General features: G+C 47.6%; 1 protein-coding gene across 1 annotated transcript in view; it reads right to left on the reverse strand.

The window, feature by feature from the left end:
• Window positions 1-5,208: 5,208 nt before the first annotated feature.
• The window catches only part of SYK (spleen associated tyrosine kinase), a 54,383-nt gene continuing 32,576 nt past the window's right edge, over window positions 5,209-27,015 (reverse strand). The window contains exons 8-14 of the mRNA XM_069473993.1: window positions 21,575-21,662; window positions 21,019-21,196; window positions 18,800-19,009; window positions 17,653-17,842; window positions 13,289-13,429; window positions 12,551-12,663; window positions 5,209-6,125 (exon numbers count right to left, since the gene is read on the reverse strand). Of these exons, the coding sequence (XP_069330094.1) occupies window positions 6,053-6,125; window positions 12,551-12,663; window positions 13,289-13,429; window positions 17,653-17,842; window positions 18,800-19,009; window positions 21,019-21,196; window positions 21,575-21,662 (993 nt within the window). The 3' untranslated portion in view covers window positions 5,209-6,052. The remainder of the gene's footprint in view (window positions 6,126-12,550; window positions 12,664-13,288; window positions 13,430-17,652; window positions 17,843-18,799; window positions 19,010-21,018; window positions 21,197-21,574; window positions 21,663-27,015) is intronic.

Genomic DNA, 27,015 nt, shown 5'->3' on the forward strand with positions numbered 1-27,015 from the left:
TCCCGTGCAGGTGATGAGGGTGACTTGCCTTCTCCCGCGGCAACCGCTTTCCCTCTGGGACAACCCCTCTGATAAGGACTGTGACCCAGCAACATGGCGGCGCCTGCACTTCCTGGTGCTGCCGCTCGCTGCGCCGCGGCGAGGCCTTCCCGCAGCTGCTGGGCGGGAATGGCGGGCAGGAGCGGCGGGCAGGAATGACACAGAGCAGCGGGGAGCAGCCCGCTCGCGGAGTGCGACAGGCTTCGTCAGTCCTGGCGGTTTATAGAAATTGATGACGTCATTTGACATGAGCTGTGGAGAACAAACAGAGTCGGACGCTGGCTCTTTATTTTTATGAATGAGGAAGCGTTGTTTATGAACAACATACATTTTTCACTCATTGTTCCACAGTTTGATGACAGTTGTATAAAAATGAGTCATTAAAGACCTCTAAGATTGCGAAAGTTTAAAGTCTTATGACTCATGGTTTTGGTAAAATAATGCTTAGCTAAAAAAAGAAAAAGAAGTCATTCCTGGAAATGTCCCCAGCTGAGTGGCATGTGGGCTGTGGGCACCACGTGGTCGTCTGGGGCCCCTGAGGGAGCAGTGACCAGCACCAGGCTTAGATGGGCGCTCCGCAGACACAGGACCACGGAGTCCCTCGCTCAGGACGTGCTGGCACTGCGGTGTTCACTGGGGGTGGAGGCAGGGGCTCTGGAAAAGTGTTCTTTCTCTAGGTTAATTTTGCAAAACTGCAAAATAATAAGTAAGTGGCCTTAAAAAGAGCTCTCTGTAATGAAACATCCAATTCTGGACCCTGGAGCCTCTTGCTCTATCAAAATGCCATAATTTCTTCTCTTTTTCTTTGGAGGAAAGATCATTTTATATGTGTCTGGGGTATGTATGTGTGTGTGTGGGGGGGTGCGTCTGAGAGAGAGAAAGAGAGGGAAAGAGAATATATGATATGTAAACAGCCAACCTTTGAGAACTGATAGGACAGGGCTGCCTTTGCAGTTAATAAGAAAGGTAACTGCTTCCTTGGCATGATTTCAAGAGACAAAATGACCCTCCCACAAACGCCCAGTGATGCACTTTAGAGACACCTCCCTGATCTCCACGAGCACAGCACTTCCTGGTGTGCGTTGAGGAACACCGGTTCCAGCACACTAATAGGTGTTGAGCTCATAGTGGTTCTGTGTTCCAAGAAGTCAGAAAAACGTTGAGCTTGATAAGATCTGTGAAAAGGCCTTGTTTGCAATCGTCCGCAGAGTTTGCAACAGGTCGGTGGCCTTGTGAACGTGCTCAGTCATGTTATTTAATCAGGGAACTGCTTGCCGTGCAGCATGTCTCCTCTTTTCAGACTGTCATTCTCTGGAAGACACTTTGTGAAATGCTTTTTCAGGCGTCTCTTTGGAAACTTCAGGCCATGGAGGACAGGGTGCGGGGAGAGTGGGCAGGTGGCCCTAGAGTGGGTGGGCGGCCCAAGAGCGCGAGGCTGCTGCTGGGCGCCTGACACAAAGGCTGTGGACACTCCAGTGGGACTTGCTTTCCCTGACGCAGGGACACATTTCCACCCTGAGGCCACAAGCCAGTGTCCAGGAGAAGGAAGGGGACACTTTTGCATTGTTCATCCCAAACTAAAAGATAATTTAAAAACCAAAATCTCCTTTTGGTTCTTTCAAAGCGCTTCCATCCTCCCTGAAACGAAAACACATCTATCACACAGGTCTGAAGTCCCCTCTCAATCTCTGAAGGACGAGAGGTCTTAAACTGCCTGTCTGCTGGAGTTCATGTTGCGATAAAGCCACCTCATGCTATCAGTGCGGTGACACATCATTGCAAAGGCTTCCCCCTTCCTGGGGTTGAAGGCTTGGAAGGAAAAGACCTGCCCTGCTTTCCTGAGCCACACGGAGCAGAGCGAGGGCCGCCTGCTGCCTGCTGAGGCCTTCCCAGCAGGTGGCCGCTGGTGTGCACAGCACAAACCATGGCATCTGCAGGATTTTTAGAAATGCCACCGTGACAGCACTGACACAGTCAGCACAGGCTTGCTCATTTGAAATTGTAGAGCTTGGGGGCTCAGTGTAAGTAACACGCCTGAGGTCAGTGCTGAAGCCAGCGGTGTGTGGTTTGCAGCATCCTTTCCTGACTTCACGGTGCTCTGCCGTCCCACTGTGGCAGGAGCAACACCCCAGGCCCAGGGGCCAGGGGGCAGTCCGTGCCCATGCTGTCTCCTGGCTGGCCAAGGAGCCTCGGGCCAGCCAGCCTCACCATTTCCTCCAAACCTCTGAGCTGGCTCGGCAGGAGGAGAAAGGACCTGGTGGGACTAGGACAGAAGCGTACGGCAGGAGAGCCCCAGTGCTTGACCACAGACAGGAGGGGTCCACGGCAGGATGACTGGCCCATGTGGATTTTTAAGTGGTTATTTGTGATAAGGTTCGGTGTGTGTCTATGTGTATGCACTTGGGTGGTGTATTTGTGTGATGTCTGTATGTACTGCATGGTGTATGTATGTTTGTGCAATGTGTGTGTATGTATGTTTGGTGTATGCATGTGTGTATGTGTGCACATGTTGTATTTGTGTGTGCATGTGGGTATGTATATGTGTGCATGTATGTGTGGCTTCATATATATGTATATGCCAGCACACAGGTGCACACATATATATGCATGTTTGTGTATGCATGTATACATAAGTGTACTGCATGCACAGGCACATGTGCACATGTGTGTATCCATACACATTTATGCGTGCATGTATATGTATGTGTGCAGACATGTGTATGTATGTATGTCCCTGTGTATGAACATGTGTATGTATGCATGTATGTGTGCATTGTGTGGGGACACTTAAACACGTGTGTGTGCCTGTGTACATATGTATGTGTACATGTGGGGGTGTGTGTGCACATACACATGTGTATGTATTTGTGTGCATTTGTGTGTACCTCCTTTAGAACAGGAGATCAGTACTCTGGAACCGTTTCCTTGTCTCTGACAGTGCCTCTTAAGCTGTCTTCACAGAGAAAGGGCCAGCTCACAGCCCACATCTATCGGGATTTCTGGGTCTCCTCAGCCCACCTTTTATTAGGGCAGGCCGTGGGCTGTCAGGCCCTCACTGGGCAGATCCCTGCCTGTGAACAGAAGATACAGACCTTTTCTGGCAGGACAGGGCCCTCCGTGATGGACCTCTCACCTCTGTGTGGCAGAAGTTCACAGACGGCCTTTTTAGGCGATGGCAGGGGATTTAACATCTCAGAAATATGTTGCACCTGTGACAATGCTGTCTGACACTATTTGACTATGTTATCTACCATATGCTAATAACTTCCATGAAAATCATCACGAAGCTAATTTTAAATTTTTATTAAAAATCACAGTTTAGGAAAACGTTCAGTGAAAAAATGGAGCTCCTCAGAAATGAATGAAAAACAAGATACACCGCTAACCGGTGTGGTGAGCTCTCTGGGAGGCTGGGAGGCCTGGAGATCAGCAGTCGCCTCTGCAAGTGAAAATTCAGGTGGACTTGCCGTCAGCGGGCCAACGCCAGTGTGAGGTCACCACTGGGAACACAAGCAGGGCTGGGCAATGGGAGTGCGGGGGAAGGGCGCGCTCAGAAGAAAGCGCTGCTCAGTGGTTTTCCCCACTGAACGCACTGTGTTCTGCTGTAGAAACAGTTGGTCCTGCCAGGGGACAGGGTATTCACGGCCTCCACAGTCAATGTGATACTGGCCAGGGACATGTGTGTCTGTGATGCTCCTTTGTTCCCTGCTAAAGAAGGACCAGAAGGTAAAAGGCACGTGGAGTGAGCCCAGCCCCAGCAAAACACTGGATTATAGCAATCCAAGGGGCAGTGTGCATGTGACAGTCTAGCCCAAGCTAGGTGCTCTAGAAGAGGCCACAGAGACCTTTCTCAAACCTTCCAAATTTAGCCCTTTTCACATTATAATACCTTCTTCAGTTTAGATGCCTTTCCCTATTTGCTCTCCTCTGTGACCCCAGGGGAAAGAAGAATTATTTCTAGGGCAAAATTTTCACTAGACAAGACTTCCTGGTACTGGCACAGTGGGAATTCTGTACACATGACCGGCTCTCCCAAGGGAGAGGCCCAGGAGACTGTCCACCATCAAGGACACCTGGTGCCCGGCTGGTGGCTGCCAGCAGGGAGGCGAGACCCCTGCGTCCCCCCCTGCCCAGTCCAGTTCTGGCTGTCTGCCCTCCGCAGACTCCCGGCGGGGCGGGTGTAGCTAAGAGGCCAGGAAATCACATGGAAGGAAGGCATAAAGAGCTCTGCACACTGACCGCGTACGTGTGCCCTCGTTCCTATGAGCATGTGGCCTGAATCAAAGACACATTCTGGGGGCAAAAGCAGGAAGGCACCTGGAGTCCTGCGGCACAGACTGTCTCACACATGATCACCGCTGCACCAAGTCCGGCACACTCGGCCCGCCCTCACCTGCGACTGTAGAATCAATCACAGATGATTCTCCAGCTTTCTGTGGCTTGACCCACAGAGATCTGGTCATTGATCTTTTCAATTTCAGGGACTCTAGTGTGTTTTGAGAATCTGTTTAACATGTTCAGCACTCAGGGACCCTCTCTCTAACAAAACGATCAGACCACCAGGTAGTAGGATTCCCAAGTGCGTGCACAGCTTCTAAACCTTTCTTAGCACACGTTTTGTGAGTAACTCCTGTCTTCCATGGCTGAGCTAGGGTCCGACGGCTCCCTCTCTATGCCTTGCTCCCCGGTCCCCGTCAGGAGCCCCCTCTGCTGCCCGGGCTGCCCCTGCACTTTAAAATGTCTCAGGAGTAGGTGAAGGTGGGACAGGTCCAAGATCACACGTGTCTGCCAACGTAAGAATTATGGCTAAATATCTCTGACTCTCAAGGGCCGCAGCAAAACTGGTATCGATGGGCGATGACTTGCGTAAGATCAAACATTAAGTCAAGGGTTAGCTGAGACTAGAAGACTAGAAAAGGATTCTCAGGTCTTGAATACTCAACCCAAAGTGGCCTCTTAGTCACACTCAGTAAGGGCTATCTGTGGCGAGGGGTCAGGGTCTTTGGCTTTATTATGAATTAATACTTTCTTAGAATCTCTTGTTTAGATGACATCAGTCAGCATGTTACCCTCCATTACAGACACAGAAAAAGACAGGGAATCCTGGCTGCACCCCCTGTGGAGGGGAGGAAGCCTGGGCCACACCATGGAGACGACAGCCCACAGTGCTCTGCTGTGCTGGGTCAGACGCAGGGTGACGGGCATCCCGCCTCCCTGTGCAGTCTCCACATGGAGCCGTATCTGCCATCTCCGCACAAGTGCAGTCTTCAGGACGGTCGGCAGCAGAGAGGACGTCGGGGACAGGAAGCCCAAACTCAGTCGGATAGTCTTCCTCCTTCACACAGCTCTGAGTCTTCCGTCTCACAGCACAGACAGCGAAAGCAGCACCCAGGCAATTTCTGTTCTTCCTTAACAGACTACCTGCTTAGAAACTGCAGTGGTCAAACTTGATTTTTACTCAAAGTACTTTTTATTACCGGGAAAGGTTTTCAGTGGCCAGGAATCAGTCCTGCAGGCTGTTGGAACCATGCGCTAGAGGCAGCCACACTGCTCCTTCCTTGCCTTCCATCCCTCCACTGCAGGGTCACATGCCGACTGCATCCTTGACATTTTGAAAATGCCAGGTCAGGTGAGAGCACTGCATACCACCTATAAAGCCCTCCAGACCTGCCGGGTACGCAAATGCAGCCCTGCACCCAGACGAGGGGGAAGACAGCAAAGGGAGTCGGAAACAGACTCTAAGAACAACCTGTCATGAGAATCACTCAGGCAAGCAAACAAGCGAACCCAGTGGGCCCTGGGATCCTGCTGTCCGCCTTCCCTGGGACAGGGCGTGCCTGGTGGGGGGCTGCCCAGGACATGTCCTGGGGAGGGAGGCACGGGCATGCTCCATGCAAGCCAGCTCTCCTGCCTGGTGCAGGGAGAGGGACACACTGAAAATCCATTGATCTGAAAACACTTTCCTGTGCTTTGCTCCACTGGTCGAAGGCAGCCATGGACAGGATGAGAGATGTTAGTTAACCACGTCGTAGTAGTAATTGCGCAGCCGCGGTTCCACTTGGGCGAATCCGGGCCTGTTCTCCACCCTGGAAAGGGAAGAGGTGAGTTACTGTTTGTTGACGTGCTTGTGAGAACGTGCTCATCACTGGCGGGGCCCTCGCAGGCACAGAGCACAAGCGGCTGTGCCCTGGCAGCTTACTCCAGGGACTGCGGCTCACAGCGTGACCTGCAGCCAGCCCCAGGGGACTCCAGAAGGCCGTGAGAAATAGAGTGTCAGCCCACCCCAGACCGACACAAGCTAATCTTTATTTTAACATGCTCTCGGTCATTTCCTTCTGTTGTCCTCCCCCTCCTTCTCCATCCTCCACAGAAAAAATAGATAAATAAGTAACATGCTGCCCAGGCGATGTGTGTCCACCTTAAAGTTGGACAAGGTTTGCGCTGGAACTCAGAACCTTTAGCCCCAGGTGCAGAGGCTGTGACGCTGGGATTCTAGCAAAACGGAAGGTGTGTGAAAATACTTAACGTGCTGCAGACATATTTAATGTTTGACTCAATCTTGTTCACAGAAGAAATATGAACATAACTTTAACTCTTTCCTCCCCACGCTCTAATTGATGGCTCTGGATTATCTGAAAATAGACCACTGATATGGGTTCTTATCAAAACCAAAACCTGGGCCGGGTGCAGTGGCCCACACCTGTAGTCCTAGCACTCTGAGAGGCTGAGGCAGGAGGATTGCCAGAGCGTAGGAGTTCTAGACCAGCCTGAGCAAGAGTAAGACCCCGTCTCTACTAAAAATAGAAAAAATTAGCCACACATGGTGGCCTGTAGTCCCAGCTACTTGGGAGGCTGAGGCAGTAGGATCGCTTGAGCCCAGGAGTTTGAGGTTGCAGTGAGCTAGGCTGATACCACAGCACTCTAGCCCGGGCAACAGAGTCAGACTGTCTCAAAAACAAAACAAAACAACCAAACCTGTCATGGAAGAAGCAAAGACTCAGACCTTGTCTGTTATACACCTTAACACAGCAAGGCCTTCCTGTCACTGTTGCCAAGTAAGGTACTGATGTAAGTAAACTATGAGTAAAACCTTTAACAATTTGCAATCCTAAACAAATATTTACAGATGTCTGTTTTCTCTAACATGGACATATTGTATGGATCAGTTGGAAGGAAGTATTAAAACATGGAGAATATATTCTCCTTTAGAAGTTATTTTTCTTATTTTGCAAGACTTTTTGGATATATTGCAAATGGACAAAGTTGCCCAATAAGTGAAATAGAATGTGAGGTCACACTGCAGGAAACTGTCCACACTGAACCGTCAAACACACCCATGTCCAACATGGCCATTCAAATGTTTCGACCCACAGCAACTGCAATTTTGTATGGCTCAACGCAGGTGCAGGAGAACAGCCGGAGGACAGGCATGAGGACCAAGAATCACTCATCATTACAAGAGCAGAGTGGTTTCTACAGAACCAAAACAGGTAGTTTTGTTAAATGCTATCAAAATACATGGTTTCACCCACAGCTTTCAAGAGCAAGCAAAACCATGATAAAACTGCTCAAGTCTGTCAGTACAGTCAGCCATCTACAGTCATGTCTGGGGACACAGGCCTCCCAGGGCTCCACTGTGGGTCCACGACTCTGGGAGGGATGTGGCGGCCGAGCCCAGGGGCAGGAGCAAGCATGCAGGCAAAACCGTGTCTGCCCAAGGACAGCCTCTGTCCTGCTCCTGAGCGTCTACAGGCAAAGAGAACACACATCATCATCTTTGCAAAACAGGGTTTTCCTCTAACTGTGGGGATCCAACAGCATAAAGGCACCCGTGACTTGTTCTGAGGGTTTGCCCACCCAGCAGCCAAGCAGCCCACAAAGGTGGGGAAACAGGAATACTGACCCGGCACTCAGGAAAGACACCCGGTTGGGTCTCCTGGGACATCTCTCCTTTAAACCAGTGGCAGAGGCTGTTTCCAGGATGCCGGGACAAGGCTGTGCTTCAGCAGCAGGAGGGTGACACAGTGTCCAAGGTCAAGTGCGGTTTCTGCCCTGCCCCTCCTGCCCAAGCACCTGCAGGTCTTGGCTGAATGCCTCTTCCTCACGGTGGCCTATCTGGACCCCTAATGGAAGTACGGCCCTATCCCTCTCCTCAATAATTCTCTATTCTCTCTCAGAGCTCCCAGTGTACGATAACAGATATATACATTTGCTCTTCCTCCTGGGTTCTGGCACAGAGCTCCTAAAACCCTGGGAATTTCCTGCGTGATGCAGTTAGAGGGGCATCATTTGTTCCTCATAAGAAGCCCCTTTCAGCCACACCTGAGTCTATGCTAATGAGGTGGCTCTTGGTGGGCTTCAGGACGGGGGCTGATTGGTAGAGGAGCCAAACGTGATTAGAGGGTTAGGACTTTCAGCCTCAGCCCAGAGCTCCAAGGAGGGGAGGGGGCAGGAGACTGAGTTGTCACCGATGGCTGCTGATTTAGTCAGTCGTGCCCATGGAATGCCGCCTCCATACAAACCCCAAATGATGGGGCTCGAAGAGCTTCCGGGTTGGTGATCACATCCACATGCCAGGAAGGCAGGGCACCCTGACATGGGGACAGAAGCCCCTGTGCTCAGGACCCTGTGGACCTTGTCCTGTGGACCTCTTCATCTGGCTGTGCATTTGCATCTGTCTAATACCCTTTAGGATAAACCAGTCTTCATAAGTAAAGCACTTTCCTGAGCCCTGCGAGCCGTTGTCGCAAACTATCACACATGAGGCGGGGGCATGGGAACCCCTGATTCACAGCCAGTTTGCAGGAGGTGCAGGTGGCGACCTGGGGCTTGTGGCTGCGTCTGGGGGGGCACTCTGGTGGGACTGAGCCCTCAGCCTGCAGGGAGGGTCTGTGCTGCCTGGCGGTCAGTGTCAGACTGAACTGAAGTGAGCCGTGAACGCGCTGTCAGTACGCAGAGAGTTGGAGGACTTGCTGGTGCGGGGAAAACCCGCACATCTGGGGCCAGAGCGCTGTGAGTAAAGGCAGCCTAGACAGTGGTTTGCCCCAGACCATTCTAGCACCACACAGACTCGCGTCCACGGAGGGTCAGCGTGCCTTGCCCTGGCCTGGCAGCACCCTGCCCCCCAGCAGCCAGCAGGCCCAGAAGGGCAGCCTCCGTGAGGGAAGCGTCAGGTGGCGCTTACTTGCAGGGCTCCGTGTGGGGACCACTGTCAGGAGAGGTGTGTCTAGTGACACATTTAAAAGTGTGTGTGTCTGTCCATCTTTTCTCTCTCCATCCCCTTTCCCTCCCTCCTTCCATCACTCCTTCCAGAGATCCTTCCTCCCCACCCTCCCCTCCCTCTAGCCCCTTGGAGAAAGCGGCTATTTACAATGGAGGAAAAAATGAAAAACAAAACAAAACAAAACAAAACAAAAAAACAAAAAGCCAGAGAATATACAGGGACGACTTATAGTGACTTCACTGAATCCACCACATGCTGGAAGCTCCGATGTGCTTCTGTGCCCCCAAGCAACTGCTGACAAACTCCCTCGCTGTGAGAGGTCCTTTAAAACTCCAAACATGCCCACATGCAACACCCCAGCCCCCGAGCCCTCCTGGGTCTGCATTCCCATCAGACTCATGGCCTCCCCAGCCACGCACAGGGCCGCAGGACACGCCTGCCCGCCCTGCCCCAGCGTGAGGGCTTGCAGGGACAGGCTCTGGGCCCTGTGCGGCTACGGCCTGGACAGCAGCCACAGGGAGGGCCGGGTGGGTGCAGACCACGTGAGCCATCCCAGGCTCCCAGAGGATGTGCCACTCAGTGGGAAAAGACTTGGGGGGAGGCTGAACAGGGAGCTAGAGCAGACCTCACCACGGGGCTGGGAATTCATGCCGTGCCTCGATTTACTGATCTTTAAACAGGTCTGTGAGCTGCACCTGGACCCTGCCTGGCTGAGAGAATCCTGATGGCCTGGGGGCTTTCCTCTCTGTGCAGGGACCTCCCCGAAGGGCTGAGGCCATTATGCAGGATATTGGGGACCAAAAGCCCCAACTTCTCTCCATTTGCAAGGGCTTTTCCCACTGGTGTCTTTAGTTACCTGAACGTGACTCAACTCTGGAAAACATAATTACAGATTCCTGTTTTCCTTCCAGGCTTTCACGCTGCTTTTGTGACCTGCACAGGGCACTGCTCTGAACGTGGTGTTTCCCCTTTGCAAAGCGAGAGGTTAAGGGATGACGTCTGCCCCCTCAAGCTTCCGTCATAGACCCAAGAAGTCCCTCCGAAGCCCTCTGGGACCACACCAGAACCGATGAGGAGGCAGCACCTTCCAGAGAGCCTCAGGCCAGAACCCGGGTTACCGGGCCAGTTCCTGGTGCTTCTGAATTCTCCTTGCTGGCCATGCTCTAAGAAATCTTTCTTCTTATTAATAATCCAGCAACCTCATTGAACTACTTATGGATAGACAAAGCCTCTGAACATCTCGCCCCTCCCCTTTTGAGGTCCCTACTAGAAAGTCTGTAATCTTCAGAGATACAGCTTTGCTGGAAACGGAAACCCAAGTTTGACAAAGAGATGTCACTTCTAACTGGGGCCTGGGCCGTTCACAGTTTCTGTTCCACTGAGGCTCGTGCCCGGGAGCTGACTGCCGACACCCGGGAACTCGGGAGCCGGGCGGGGAAGACACCACCGGCCTGCAAACCTCACTCGGGTCCGATCTCAGCTCTCCAGGTGGGAAAATGTATTTCCAAAGAGTGTCTCTTGAAGGAAGAAGTCTGCTCTGCTTTGCTCTAACTCCAGCGAATCCAAGAACAGGCGCTTTGCCTCTGTATTCTCCCCCTGGTGGATCATTCTTGAAATAACAGCACAAACCCTGCCAGTACCCACAGAGGACGGTGCCCGCCCCGCTGCGGCGGGTGCTGAGGGTGTTCCGCAGCCCTCACTGGGTCCCGCCCACCAAGGTCCCCCCTCAGGCCCCCTGCCCTGACGCCCATCCGGACCAAGCCCCGCCCCTGCCCACCCCTCACTCCTCACTGTGGAACATCCACCACAAAGCAGCAGCCAACAGCAATGAATACATCAGCATTAATATTAAATGCCGAAACACTAATTTTAACTCTTCCCTTGAAAGTTCATTTTGATTTCAAGTTTTTGCATTTGTTTCAGAATGATTGAAAGTCCATCCCCACTCTCCCTCCAAGGGAAGCCGTAGGCAGGACTCAAGGACACTTGTAGCAGAGGGTCACAGGCTGCCACGGGCCCCAGGGCTGCCCTCCGCAGAGTCTGGTGCTGCTCCTATGGGGGAGCATCAGAAATGGCTGGGGCCTGCCCGCCGACGGATCTGCCGATTCTGCCGATTCTAGTTTGGCATTAGAATTAAGTCAAGGCTACAAGGATTGGACAGCCCCGTAAAACCCATGAATAACATTCCTCTCTTGCTGACACTTCGCCATCTCTGCAGCACTAACACTCAGGGCCAGACAAATGCCCCGGGGTCTAGGCAGGCAACTGCGGCACTGGAGAGAACCCGGCCAGGCCCTTCTGCTGAGCAAGGGCAGCAGCAGGAGCTGCCGCGGGTTGACCTTTGTCTTTGTGGCTGTCCTGGTCGCTCTGAGATAAAAAAGAGCTTTTGCTGTCACTCCCAATGGTGGCAGGATGATGCTCTGGTGGGGGGGGGGGTGCCGGGGGGAGGCCTCAGAATCCCAGGTGGCATCAGAAGCATTTATTTGGAATATCCCTTAACCTTCAGATGCTCCAGCATCGTCAGCTGTATCTGAGAGCACACCTGGCTCTGCAAGTGTTACATCTACGGCCAGGAGAAGAGCTCCTCCTCTCACAGATGGAGCTGTTTCTGAGCCATGTGGGCTCTGCGTGCACACTTCAGTGCCAGAGGTCTGGAGATGGACACACAGGCCACGGAGCCTGGGCAAAGGACACACCCCTCATCCTCAGGTGTGATGCATTTGCCTTCCCTGCTGAGCTGCCCTGAACATTACCTGGGTGCAATGTCAGGTGTACTTTAAAAGTATGATCAGCACCTGGGATCCACTAGGCAAAATATGTGACAGCAGCCAGGGTAGACTCATGCCACTGCTGAAATGACTGGGTGGCTTCCAGAGAAGTGCAACCTTAGTCAATCCATCTGTGAGCTGGCCAAAGGGAACTGGGACAGTATAACATTCCCCTGCTGCGCACTTCTGCCTTCCTCCATTACCAAAGATGGTATGCAGGCCCCGACTCTCCCCAACACCTTTGCACTTTGCCTGCCCTCCCCCTCCTCCGCCAATGTTGTCCACATTGGAATTGGGACATTTGCATTAGGGTAATCATCTAAACTCGTTCTTCAGACTCTAATGCATGCAAGTGCATGGGCCTGGAAGTGAGGTCCCTCAAGGCCGAGCCAGTCCCCCCCATTGTTTGTTTAGCAGGGAGCCCAGTCCTAACCTTGAAAAGATAGAATTTATGCTTCTTTTTAATGCCCAGCTGTCTCCAGAGCATTTGGACAAAGTGCAGGAAGTGCTGGGTACTCACTCATATGTCCAGCACAGGTTCATCAGCTCGTACATCTCTCTGGGACAGCCCGGGGGGCATCCCATCCGCTCTCCTTTCTCTAACATAGCAGTGACTTCACTCCCCTTCATCCCCTGAAACACACAGGATACACATGAGCTTTGGAAAGAAAGAGCTAGACAAATGAAACAAAGCAACCCCTGCCCCCAGACCCAAAGGTGCACACGTTGCACGATTTCAGTAATATAAAGTAGAAGAGCGGGGGTACTAATCTCGGATGCGGAGTTGGACAGGTCACCCTGGGGGAGGACTGCACGTGCAGAGGTGCCGGGTTCTGGGTTCCACTTTGCTCCTTCACCTGGGGGCTGGTGTCACAAGTATTTTCACCTGTGAAAACTCACTAGCTAACTCCTGGGATTCATGCCCTTTTTGGCATATATATTTTGATTAAAAGATCTAAAAAATGTAGCTGAGCTGCAAATATGATATTGCAAGTAATTATTATTTCTATTTCAACTCTAACAAATGCTGATCTGGGTGCATATTTTATGCATTGTTCTGTGTGTGACACACAGTGGGGAAAACAACATCCTATTCAGTAAGCACCACACATTTCTTTTTCGGTTTGGAATACACTGAGGGCATAGTCACTGCCCCTGTCAAAAGACAATGAAAGGCCCAGAGAGGTCCCTGGAAAGTCAGTGTGGGGCTACTGTTCTAATGGCCCCACGGTGAGGACACAGCGCATGAGTGGCTCACTCGGTATGGCTTCTGCCCGTAGGAAAATGCTTCCCACATCAACACTCCGAAGCTCCAGACGTCACTCTTGCTGGAGAACTTGTAGTAGTTGATGCACTCCGGGGCGTACCATTTCACCGGCCACTTCCCGTGGGTCTGGGCCTGGGGGCAAACGATGGAGACGTTCCTTTAGGAATAAAACTGTGCATAGCCGGGCGATGGCTAAAACGTGGATGCAACCCGAGCATAAACGAGCAGATAAAATGCGGTCTATGCAGACGGTGGATATCATTCAGCCTTAGAAAGGAAGGAATTCTGACACGTGCTACAGCACAGATGGACCTTGAGGACGTTATGCCGAGTGAAATAAGCCAGTCACAGAACCACAAATCCTGTGTGAAGCCATCTATACGAGATACTAAGACAGTCGAATTAATTAGACACAAAGAACTGTGGTTTCCAGGGGCTGGGGAGAGGGCGGGATGGGGAGTTAGTGTTTAATGGGTAAGGAGTTTGAGTTTTGCAAGATGAAAATAGTCCGAACTTTGGTTGTACAACAATGTGAATGTGCTTAACACTACTAAACTGTGCACCTAAAAGCGATTAAGATGGTAAATTTTATGTTACATGTATTTTACCACAATCTTAAAATAAAATAAAATCATGCCCCACCAATGCTGTGTGTATATGTGTGTGTGTTGTCTGAATTTTAAAAGTACTATTAAATCTTAAAATCTTATGTACTCTTTTTAAGATTTCAAGACATATTTAAGACTCAGGTCAAACAACTTGCATCTTGAAGCCTTTTCCTGTCACCTCTGCTTGTGGCCCTCCATGGCGTGAGGATGAGAGTCCAGCATGAATGTGACTTCATGGTTATGCTTCAGTAACAGCCTGTTCATACGCATACTTAACTCTCCTGTGTATTTGTCCACAGTTTCAAGCCAAGGCTAATTATTTTGCCACAGACTATTTGCTGGTGTCATTTTAAAAATGATTTAAACTTTCTAATATCCTAATTTAAAAAAGCAAGTGGTAGTAAAAGGATCAAAACTGTGTGTAGCAAAACCCTTCCCTTTGGGTTTGGGATTTGGGGGGCATAGGGTTGAATCTTGTCACCTCCTGTTGATGCCACCCCTCAACCTGGGAGAAGTCCCTTGGGGTGCACCGGGGGCTTTGTGATTTCAGTGGAAATTAACTTCATGGCACTACAGGGGGACACCTAAGGTGCCCTAACACTTCTCCTCTAAGTGACACAACAGGTTATATTTCTGTTTCAATTATGTTGTACATTATTTTTAGATTTTGATTTCAGAAGTTGTAACAATATAGTGTTTAAAGCTTCCTCTGAAATTAGCCAGGCATGGTGGTGCATGCCTGTAGTCCCAGCTACTCGGGAGGCTGAGGCAGGAGGATAGCTTGAACCCAGGAGTCTGAGGTTGCTGTGAGCGAGGCTGACGCCACGGCACTCTAGCCAGGGTGACAGAGCCAGACTCTGTCTCCAAAAAAATAAATAAATAAAAAATAAAGCTTCCTCTGAATTTTAAACTGACAAAAAGGTAAACCTTTGACAAATACTAAATACACTCAAAAGTTAGTCTCTTTCTACCAGCAACTCCAGCTCCTCCTCCCCGGAGGCAACTACCTCGGATGGTTTTCCTGTATCCTTCCAGAACAACCTACATATATGTATACATAGGAAATATATACTTTTTTTGTAATAAAACTAGGGGCTTTTTGCACTTTTCTATTTCTCTACTTAAGCTTGTGCTGTGGACACATTTCCAGGTCAGCACATGCAAATGAGGTCCCTTTGAAAGGAGTGGCACTGTGTACTTCACATGAATCTGCTACGACTGACGGAACCAGACTCCTGCCGAGAGGCAGTCAGGCAGTCTCCAGGCTTTTGCTATCACAGATCATGCTAGAACACACGGTACTGAACACGTGTTTGTTCCCGCAAGGAGCTGCCGGTCAAGGGCACGTGTGCCGGCCGTGCCCGCACAGACCCGCGCTGCCGCGCTGGGCTCTCCAAGCGCCGCGGCTCACTTGCTTTTGTGGCTCCCGTTCTCTGCTCTTGTTTCACTCTTTGTTCTTTTCCATTTCACACTGCTTTGCTTTCGTGAGGAAATCCCCCATGCCCGTCTTTTCAATAGTGTTTGTCTCTTCGTGCTGCATCTAACATGGCTTTTATTTATGTAGTGGCCTTTTTTTCTCCTTCATGTATTTTCAGAGATGTGCTGGTTTCCTTTTCAATCGTATGCTGTTAATATCTGTGACAGTTTTAAAACTGGCCCCAAGTTCTTTGACACTCCTCCTCTGAAGGGGTGGGGGTCTATCTACCCATCTCCTTTGCATTCAGCTGGGCCATGGCTGCTCTGACCAACAGAATAAGGTGGCAGTGACCCTGACACCGTTTCTGCAGCCAGGCCTTTTGGGCCTGGAGGCCCTGTTTCCTGCTTCTCGGGTAGCTTGCTCTCAGGATCCCGGCGCCATGCTGGGAGGAAGCCAGGGGCCACAGGGAGAGGCCACGCATAGCTGTGCCACCCACAGTTCAGCAGAGGTCCCAGACCACAACACGAATCCCGCCAGTCCCTACCGTGTGAGCAGCAGCGGGGGAACGAGGCTCACACCGCCGCCCCCCCTCCACTCCCCATCCCCCACCCCCCACCTCGCAAGCCACCCTGAGCAGAGAGGCACCATCCCCACCACACCCTGCCTGCCTGCACAGCAGGACTTCGAGTGAACAGGTGCTCGGTGGTGTTCTAATGCGCTACATTTGGGGTGATCTGTTACGAAGCAGAGAAAGCATCCATATTTGGTCTTCTCCGAATTTGGTCTTTGCGTCCTTGTGTCAGACAGGGTGCCTTGTCTTCTCTCTGCAACAATGGCCGTGAAGTGCACGCGGCGGCACAGCAGGCTTCCTTTCCGGCGTGTCTGGGGCTCCTGCTGGCGGCTGCATGACAGACCGCCTTGCTTGCACTGATGCCTGGCTCGTGGCGAGGTCCTCCCTGAAGGGGCTTCCTTCTGGGGCGGCTGCTGCATGCAGAGTGGGCCAGGAGGGCAGTGGCGGGCAGCGTCCAGTCAGCCTACGCTCCACTGCGCCCCTGTGACCGCAGGAGCTCCGCTGTCCCCGTCACATGCCGGGACCCGCACACTGCCTTTCAGAGGAAGGGTGAGTGGGCCGGCATTGTCGCCTGTGGGGCAGCATCTCCAACTACTGCCTGGTGTGGAACTCGGGCCCCCATCCTGCCATCCACTGGTTAGACATTCAGGGTTTGTCACCTATTCCTGAGCACCCTGAACATTACCAGAGACCTGCCGAGTTGTCAGCCTGCACTGGGCACCCTCTTCAACTCATGGGCCCCTATCCTATCACTTTCCAGTTGGCCAACACAGAACTTTCGTGTACACCATGGTTGAGTTCATATGAAGAGGGGGCTTTCTTATCTTTTTTCCCTTCCTTTAGTTGGTATCAGGTCATTTGAGAGGTAAGAGAAGGTAAAGTCACATCAGCAAATGGGGTTGGTCACTGTGAGATTAGTTTTTAGGAGGTCTGTACCTGCACCCAGGACTGATTTCCATTTCCCATTTTGCTGAAAGTCCATTCTTAATTCCCCATAATTTCTGCCCTAACAAACTAAGGGGCATATTTCTTTTCTGGCCCCATTCACATAACCACCCTGATCTTTGCTTTCCAGAACTGCATTTCTTTGTTGACACTTCAATTCCCCTGGATACCAATTAAACTAACAGAAAAATTTCCACATATTTATCGGAAATACGTGGTACCTAATCTTGTAATTGGAAGAGGACGATGAATTCTTTGATGGTTCTCATCTTCATTTTCTAACTTTTACATGTGTAGATAGGTGTCCATTAAAAGGTTATTTTGGAGTAGACCCAAACTATACGCTGTAACAGTGTTCCATGAGATATCATTAGATGTTCTATTGGAAAAGGATTACATCATGAATTAGGTTTGAGAAATTCAGTAGAGAAAAATGCTGCTGAGATTCACAATGTTGAACAGCATGAAAGGGCTCAGGGAACCCCTGCGGAAATCATCTGCCCAATCCTATTTTCCAAAGTAATTCAACAAAGGAATCCCATTTTTTCAAAATCAACCACCAATTACTACCTTGACTTCCTATCGTTCCATGAAACATAATTTGGAGGACACTCTTCTGAGCACATCTCAAGGTGTGCTATATTAGGGTATTTACATTTTTTAAACAATAGACTCAAAGCTGAGGACCTTTTTTACATAGTTATTTTTAACTAGTGAAATTGCTTCTTAAAACCCTACCATAATAAAATAAAAGAAGACATACATTTGCCTTTCACTTTCCTAGCTGCTGCTCAGAATACTAAGTCGTGCCTACCTTGTAGTAGTTTTCATCAGCACGAAGTGCTTTGGAAAGTCCAAAATCACTGATCTTGGCATAATGCTGAGTAACCAGCAATACATTTCTTGCAGCCAGATCTCTGTGCACAAAGTTGCACTCTTCCAAATATTTCATCCCCATAGAAACCTGGTGGACCAGCTCTATGATGTTCTTATCCTTGACGTGCCTGAAAGTCACAACAGTGTCATTAGCTATAGCAGACAGTGGTCCATTTTAGAACAGCCACGTTCCTCATACAGACAGAAGATGAATCCATACATTCCATATTCTTAAACATCAGGAATCGCAAGAGGTGACAAATAACCTTGTTAGTGTATAAATGCTCAAGACAGAATGCCGTTCAGTGTTCAATAGGATGGATTTTCCTGGCGTGCTTTAAATCGCACAAAAGGCAGCAAAGTGGAGTGCTCAGACCTGGCTCATGGACAGCCAAGCACCAGCTCAAATCCCTGTTCCAATATCAGGCAGATCATAAAACCAAACCTGAGTCTCAATTTCCTACTAGTAAAGTAGGGGTAACAACTTCTCCCTTCTGGAGACATCATCTCAGTACAAACATAGTACAGCAAATGGGGCAAGCCAGTGGGGCGCCATTGTTCTGTCTCATTCCACGCGGGCTCCCCATCTCAGCAATGGCTTTAGATGAGCACAGTGTGATTACCCCCTCGATGGATGGAATCAATTAACAGCAACTGATGTTTTTATAACAGAAGTCATGGGCGCTTAGACGTCAGCCCAACATATAAGACATAGCTGCTATCCCTTGGAAAATGTTTATTTTAAATGTTTGTTTAAAAACAGAGTGTCCTTCCTGGTGAGGGGAGATTTCTTGTTGAGACATTCTGAGGCTGATTCCATCACTGCACCAATACAGAGTGAGTAAAGGAAGAGAAGAAAGACAAAATTGTCAAATTAGAATTTTTGTCTGAGCAACAAGAGCTAAAGGAGCTGGAGCCAAAGATTATGTCTCCTTTCCTCCTCTCTCAAGGTCCCTGAGCAGGACGCACAGGGGAAGGCAGGAGGAAGGAAGGCTTCAGCAGAGTCAGGCTGTCCCACCCCTTAGGAAGGGTGTCCCACCCATCAGGAAGCGGGCCCTGCCCCTCAGGGTGGGGCCCCACGACACCTGTTCTGCTGCAGATACTTGTTGAGGGGGCCGAGTTCCGCCATCTCCATGACCAGCATCCAGGACTCGGCCTCACAGATCCCAATCATGCGCACGATGTAGGGGTTGTCCAGCTGCTGCATGACGTTGGCTTCCGCCAGCAGCTCGTCTTTGAGAGCAGGGTCATTGGCCTCGTTCTTCAGTATTTTCACAGCCACTGTTTTTACGACTCTGCAAAAGAAATCACAATCACAAGAAACTTTCCCAAACTGCTCACTTCTAGATAATCCTCTTCTGTGCAGCCTAATCCCTGTGCAGAAAGAGTGTCGTGAAAGCACGTGGGTGTGGCAGAATGAAAATGTGCCTGCGGAGGCCTGAGACAGATGACTGGCCTTCCAGCCCACTCGCCCCTCTGCAGACAAGAGCAAGTCCCCCTTACTCAACAAGAATGGTGTGGAATAGTGTGACAAATGCCTCAACCAAGCAAAAGCTCTAACTCTGGGCTATGTAAGTAATTTTCAAATGAACCTCACCAGCTACCACAGACATGGATTCCTGCGTCATCTTGTGGTTTACCATCTCAGAGTATGTGTAATGAGTATGAATATCAATTCTTTTAATGTAAGTTGAAAGTAAATTTTTGGGTATAGAATTTAAAATTATACATTTAACTTTAATAATAAAACATTTTAAAAGCATACATTTAAAAGCTAAACAACTCTGTGGAGAGAAACCTGAAGATGTTGAAGAAGACCTAAGTTAAGTGGAGCATGGGCCATGTTTCTTGGCTGGAAGACTCGATATTGTAATGACATCATTTTGCCTCAAATTGACCCAGAGAGCCTCTCCTATCCCGAAACCATCTAGTTGAAATTATGTATCCATAGTCACATCTATGCTAACTTACATATTTAAGATATTTAAAATTAAATATCACAAACTTTCACAAACCAAGAAAATTTAGGCCTTAATACATGAAAATTGGTATTCACTTTACGAAATGACTATGATGTACATACGTATATTTTAAAATAAGCACCATGGCCAATTTGGACTGTGTGTGTGCATGCGTGTGTACACACACCCAAATGCAAAGGGAAGGGCAGCCCAGGAAGCAAGAGTTCTTTGGATACACTTTTGTCTGTATTTTTGACTCTTAAATCATATAAATTATCTATGCATGAAAAAGATTTTTTACAAAATCCCTTATATTAAAAATAGCATGAAATAACTAAACCTAATCACTTTCGTATTAGTGTCATACCAATTCAAAGAGAGGGTTTATTTCAAAGGACTTTAGAAATGGGTATTCTCACTATACATTCTATGTGGGATGCTTGCCAAAGACCAAATGAATGCAAAGACATTTTAGGAATTTAGCAATTTTAACTACTGTATATGATATGCATTGTCATTTGAAATCATACATAAAGCCAATAAATAATTATACTAATGATATTTGGAATCAAGAATTTTCTGGGTAAGAAGAATGAGACACAATTGTAAAATCAAAGAAAATATGTGAAAGCACTATTGTTATTGTTGAATGATTTCATTTTAAATAATATATATGTATGTGCATATAATGATCTAAAAAATATATATACTATGATTAATTAACAGCGGTAGTGTTTGGGTAATACAAATATGACGTCTTTTCTTCTTAGGTTTCTGCTTGTTTTACTTCCTAATTTTTTTTCTTTTTCTGAGACAGTCTCGCTTTGTCACCCCAGGTAGAGTGCAGTGGTGTCGTCCTAGCTTACTGCTACCTCACACTCCTGGGCTCAAGCGATCCTCCTGTCTCAGCCTCCTGAGTAGCTGGGACTACCAGCGCGCAGCACCACGCCTGGCTAATTTTTTTCTACTTTTAGTAGAGATGGGGTCTTGCTCTTGCTCAGGCTGGTCTCGAACTCCTGAGCTCAAGCAATCCTGCTGCCTCGGCCTCCCAGAGTGCTGGGATTACAGGCATGAGCCACCACTCCTGGCTTCTATTTCCTAATTTTCTACAAGGTTTATGTATTATGTCTGAACTCACAGATGCTATTACATTCACAGCTAATATACATAATGGATGTTCTCATTATAATTGTACCAGAAACTGATGAAAACTAGAATGCTGACCACAAAGGGCTCCTCCACGCCAGGTTACATTCGTGTTTGGGACTAAGGGAATGTTACAGAAGTATTCTCAGTCGTTTCTGGCCGTGAGCCTGTGTGGGGTGAGCGTGGCGCAGACTTACTTTTTCATTTGGTAGTAGCCCTTTTTCACAGTCCCAAAGTTGCCAGAGCCCAGCTCTTTGTCTTCCAGCGTCAGCAGGTTTCGGTCCAGGTAAACCTCCTTGGGCCTGATCTCCTCAGGGTCGGCGTAGGGGCTCTCGTACACCTCCGTGTCCATGGGCAGGGCTTCCCTCTGGGGGCCTGCAATGCAGTCGGGAAACACACAGCCCGGGCTGGACCCCTCGGGAGGATCTGTCCTTCCAAGACCGTGATCTTTGTGGAAACGTGAGCTCAGAGCGGCGCCAGCATTACGGGGATGAGAAGTGCTGGGGGCGGGGGGGCTGGGGTGGGGGTGGGGAGCATGGATGCTTTCAGTGCTGCTGATTTACTGCAAGGGAGGTGGTGAAAGACCATGTCATTCCACAGCACTGCCACTGATCGTGGGCATGCAACGTGTGCCACCTGCCACTAGACATTAGTGTCACTATGGCTAATCCTTGCTATACTGCAGTCACAGCAGGGGCATGAATGAGTGAGCCAACCCTGCCAACTTCCGGTGGGTAAAAGTGAATCTCTCACCTCCTTCGGGGGCCCAGGGCGCTACTTCCGGCTCATAAGGATTGAAGGACGCGGCACTCCCCGGCCGGCTCCCTTGGGAAGCAGAGGCCTACAGCACACAAACGACGACAGGTCATTTTTCTCCATCAATACACTGTTGAGCTGACCTGCACAATTATTTTTATTTTCAAATAATCACATTTTAACTTATGCAGGGATAACAGAGGAAAGAATTAAGACAGACAAGAAGTAAAGCAAAGTTCATCTCTTTCTTCAGGCGATTGTTTGGATCCTGCGAGGGCCAAAGAAAGCTCTGGCGGCCTCGACTGCAGAGAAGCCACCAGGCTCTCGGGGTCAGGTGAGAGCGCGGGCTGCAGCTGCTCAGGTGAAATCCCCCTTCTCACGCAGCCTTTCACTCCGCCAACAGACACCGGCTGGCTTCACGGGCCCCTGGGATTCATTTTCCTCCTTTAACTCTTGCTCTTCAATTTCACATGACATGGAATTTAGTTAAAGAGGAAAGGTAATACCCATCCGCTGCTCCCGCCTACCTCCTGACTCCCACACGTCTGCCTTCCTGTCTCCGCCTGCGTCTTTATCTTCAGTGGGGACCCAGCAACGTTTGGGTGGGCGCCAGAGGGTGGCACTGGCCAGTGAGCTACATGTCCCAGCAGGCCAGCTGCCACCCACCCAGGCCACAGCGCTGCGCCTGCTGCTAACAGTAATGAGGGATCCGGTGCGACCCGAACTCCTCTTTGAGGACCTGAAGGAAGGAATTCCTCCTCTCACCCGCAGCCGGCAAGGGAAGTGTGTCTCCAACAGAGCTTTGCTGGCTGTTACTAACGGCAGCCTTCCTGATTATTTATTTGATAACGTAAATTTGCATCATGAAATAAGTGGGCAAAAATCTACTTCTTTTATTCCTAAGGACCTTCCCCTTTGAAAGTCTTTATCTCAAAGTTTTCCTGATCCACTTTCACCCCCAAATGAAAATAAGGTTATTGCTACTAAATTTAGTTCACAGTAAAACCACAATTCAAACTCTTTTTTTTTTTGGATGTGAATTGAGTAGCAATTTTATGTGTCCATATAGCTCCTCAGTGCCCAAACACTGGCCACGAAGAAATGAGATGCTGCCAGATTTTGGAAAAGTTTAAAGAAACAGAGACATTAAGCTTACACAGTCACTTATCTTACAGCACACACTAAATCCTTGTCTGCTTTCTTGATATTACAAGCCCAGAAACCAAAAGTAGGATAACGAAGTCACAACATGCCACTCCCACCACTGGCCATTTGTCCCCAGGCACCTGGACTCCCTCCTTTCATGCTGTCTGTGCGTTGTCAGATGCAGGCTCCGCCCGAGGGGGACCCAGCCCTCTGGATGAGACCAAGGAACGTCTGCTCTTATTTGTCAAAGGAATATCATTGGATGCATTTTCTCACAGACTATCTCAGCACTCTTACCGAACTATTTAACAGAAGTAGCTATCATACAGCAAGAATGAAAATGGAATATAAGTTCTAGGGGATACTGGCATTCATTGGCTGCATTGGTAGCCGTGCCATGCCCATGGTTGGTGCTCAATCAAAATATGTTGAACAAATGGATGAATGAATGAATGAAAATCACTTCTTAAACCTGGAGATGTGAAGTATAAACTAATGTGATTTAAAAATTAGCTATCTCTCAGGTCTTCATACTAATGGAGAAAAATAAGTATGGACAACACCAAATGATTTAAACATTTCATATGATTCCAGTGCTATGATTTCACTCCTGTTCTCCAGAGCAGGACTTTAAAAAGGTTTGTTACAATTAAATGTAATGTAATTATGTAATTATCTGACATATGATCCCTGTGGGGAAGAATGTTAAAATAGAAGTGGAGTTGTAAAGATGTGCTGAAAAAGATACTAGGGTATCAGGAGAAATAAGAATTAGTAGTGATGGACACAGAGATTCTAATCCCCTGGACTTGAATAATTTATTGGCAATGTGTTGTTCACCCCTAGTCTATCTTAGTTTATGGATAAGGAAACAAACTGAGGCGCTCCCTTGGAAGTTTGGGCTCCATATTTTCAGCCAAGGTGGCTCAGGGATTTATTTCTACGCTGCCCAATACAGACCACCTTGTAATTACAAAAGGACCTGGCATGCCCCTCAACCCACACCAGCTCTCCCCTAGCCAGGCCCCTGCCCCCACTCCTTTCTGTAACTGATGGGATTGTAACAAAGTGTGGCACCATGCTTGGAAGAATGTACTGTGGAAGAAATGGGAGGTTTTCTATTAAGTCATTTCTAGGGGACATAGGCATAAAGAGCAGTGGTTACTTATGATAAAGATGAAGATACGAAATGCAAATTTCATCTTCCCCAAAGTACTCTATGAATATGCCGTGTAGTAGAAAAACAAAAACAACTAAAACGACCTCTGGAAACAAACTCCTAGCTGAAAAGAACAATTTGAGGACTTTGTAAAGAATGAACACAAAGGCATAATGACAAATTGTTAAGTTTAATTATAATTAACAATTTAATGAAATTTTAATTTTAATGAAAAATGTATTGCTGGTCCACATGATTATTATTTGCCATTATTCTTTCTGTTTGCATTTGTGATCCATTCTGTTCCGATCAATAGTGTCATCTTTTCTGCATAATCACCTTTTTGCCATTTTTGCCAGTACTCAGAGATCAAACCTGCAGGACACCACTAGATGGCACTTCATACCTTAGCTTTCTACATTCCAAAAGAGCAACTGGTGATTTTTCAAGTTTTATAAATTCAGGTAATAAGAGATCACTCCACAATAATAATATGTTCACTTATAAGTTACGATCCTTGACTTCTTATTCACTTAAATGCAAATAGAACATGTATTTGACAAATATTCTTTGAATGTCTATGTTTAAAAACTGGAGATTCAGAAGTGAGCAAAAGAGAAAAAAATTATTGCTGCACGAAACTGATAGGCTAATTCAGAGTTTCCTGATTCCACAGTATTGCCATGTGTCCTAATGTCCATTTTTTTATCTTAATTTTTACCCCCACATTCTCGAAACATTTTCAAATTAGGCAACAGCAGTAATGCAGATGACAACATACTCATCATGACTGCAGTAACAGAGCCAGTGGCTTTAGAAATACTGGCTGCAATAAAGCAAGTGTGGTCCCTGTCTCTGGTGGGATGACCAAGGTCCAGCGGGGAACAAGACCCCCAAAGACAAGGGCAGACCCTTGGCCCAGACAGGGATAGTATTAGCTTTGCTTTAAGATCCATGAAAATCCATATCACTTGACCTTTCTAATTAATCTTCTCTCACTCTCACCTTACAGCAAAGATCTAAAATCTGGTGCTAATTATATGGAAACTTATTTCTTAAGGGTCTGATCTGCTGCTCAGGCATCACCAAGTAAACGGTATGACCTGAGAACTTTTCTTTCTTTCCTTCTCCCTGCTGACCCCTAGTAAATTGTATATTTAAATGTAAGTTTTAAGATACTCTGATTATCAATGTGTGTGTTGGAATAAAACATGAAAAATGGGTTTTAATTTGAAATGCTGGGATATGGATCTGAAATGTGAAGCTGAAAAGCTGTTTGTAAGTTTTCAGGGATGTTGTTGTTCAAACTCTGCCTATTTTCCTTAAGAGAAGGACAGGGTTACATACTTAAAGCAGCAAAGGAAAAAATTTAAGGACTAGTAATGAGAGGGTTTCAATCATTTAAGGACGACCAGTACTTGTATTCTTTAGTTAAATTCGTTTATATTTTACAAGCATACATATGTTACTAATTTCTAAAGAAAAGTTTAAAATGCATCTGCCCTTTAGTTTTTATTATGAAAATTTCATAATAAATTGCTCCCATAGTAGCAATTTTACTGTAACTGATTTTATTTATTTGCCACTGATGTACATTTAAATTATTACTAGACTTTGTCAATCATACAGTGGTGGACTAAACACCTTCATCTACACATGATTGCATATAAATGCAAGAATATCTGCATGAAGAATACTTAGAAATAAAAATGCAGAGTTGGGTTTATATACTTTTAATTTTGAAAGATGTTGCAAAATCGCCTTTTTTACAGATTGTATCACTTCACAATTCTCCACTGAAGTGTGAGAGTGCTCATTCCCCACATCCTTGCTACACAGTGTGTCACCAAGCTTTTTTATTTGAATCTATTTCATAGGCGGACATGGTCGGGCATCTTAGTTTTAGCTTGCATTTTTCTTATGACGTTGAACAACATTTCATATGTTTATGAACGATTTATATTTCCTTTACTATAATCTACCTACTGATATTCTCTGCCCATTATCCTGTGAGATAGTTGATATTTTTCTTATTGATTTATGGAATCTCTCTTTATATTAAAGCCATTAACCTTACACGTGTAATAATTACTAGTACTTGTTCCCAGTTTCTTATTTCTTTTGATGATGTTATGGTTCTTATCCAAGCATATATTTCTTTATTTTTATGTGGTCATATTTACTATATCTTCAATTTTTTAAAGACATGCTCTCCTGTAGTCTAAAGATGTACTAAAATGTATTTTCTAGGTTTTCCTTTAGTCACTGTGAGTGATCCGTGGAGAGTTTCGCCTGGGGCAAGCATTAAAGTTATTATAGTTATTCCATTCAAGTGTAGAACACGTTTCCCCCTCTCAAACACTGAGTTAAACTCACTTCTCTGTTCTGTGGTCAACAAGATTAAAAACCTCTAGAGTATGACTGTCAACTTAGAAAATTATTATCCAATAAAATCTCAGGGCTTTTATGCTTTGTACTTCTAAAAAGTACTTGAGGCAATCTACTTCATGAGTGGATTCCCAATTAACGCTAAAATGTTTGGAAGAGCACCAATTGACATAAAAATAAAAAGAATTATTAATAAAAGAATCAACTTTACCCCAACAATGATAAAAATAGAAAGGAAAAAAAAGATATCCACATGTTATATATACATTTTTTGTGTGGGGGGATTAAGTGAAACAAAAGTCATAAAAAATGACTTCTTTTTGTTTTCCTTGAAAAGTCAATCATTGAGCAAAATACAGAAATCAATCACATGTCAACATTATTGCCTCAAAAAGAAAAATGGTCTTTCTAGTCCTCAGATTCCATGTCTTTCTTACACATTATATTTAAAGTTCTGTGTTAGGCATCTACAGCCCTCCTGGAGTTACTATGCAATGATGCCTGCAAAGCCAACCGCCCAGGGGGCCTCACCTGCGGCAACCTCACGACACCCTGGCGGTCTCTGGGTCGCAGTGTCATTTACGTAACCAAGCCCCAGAACACTGCAACGTGTGATTCCGGCCACCGAAATCTAACTTGGCTGTCACTGGAAAGGCTATCCAACACGAGAAGCAGCTACCACGGATTACGGAGAAAGCACACCGCATGGACGGGCGAGCGAAGGGACGGCGGACACAGCGTGTGC

Source organism: Eulemur rufifrons, chromosome 7, assembly GCF_041146395.1.
Source record: "Eulemur rufifrons isolate Redbay chromosome 7, OSU_ERuf_1, whole genome shotgun sequence".
Classification (NCBI taxonomy): domain Eukaryota; kingdom Metazoa; phylum Chordata; class Mammalia; order Primates; family Lemuridae; genus Eulemur; species Eulemur rufifrons.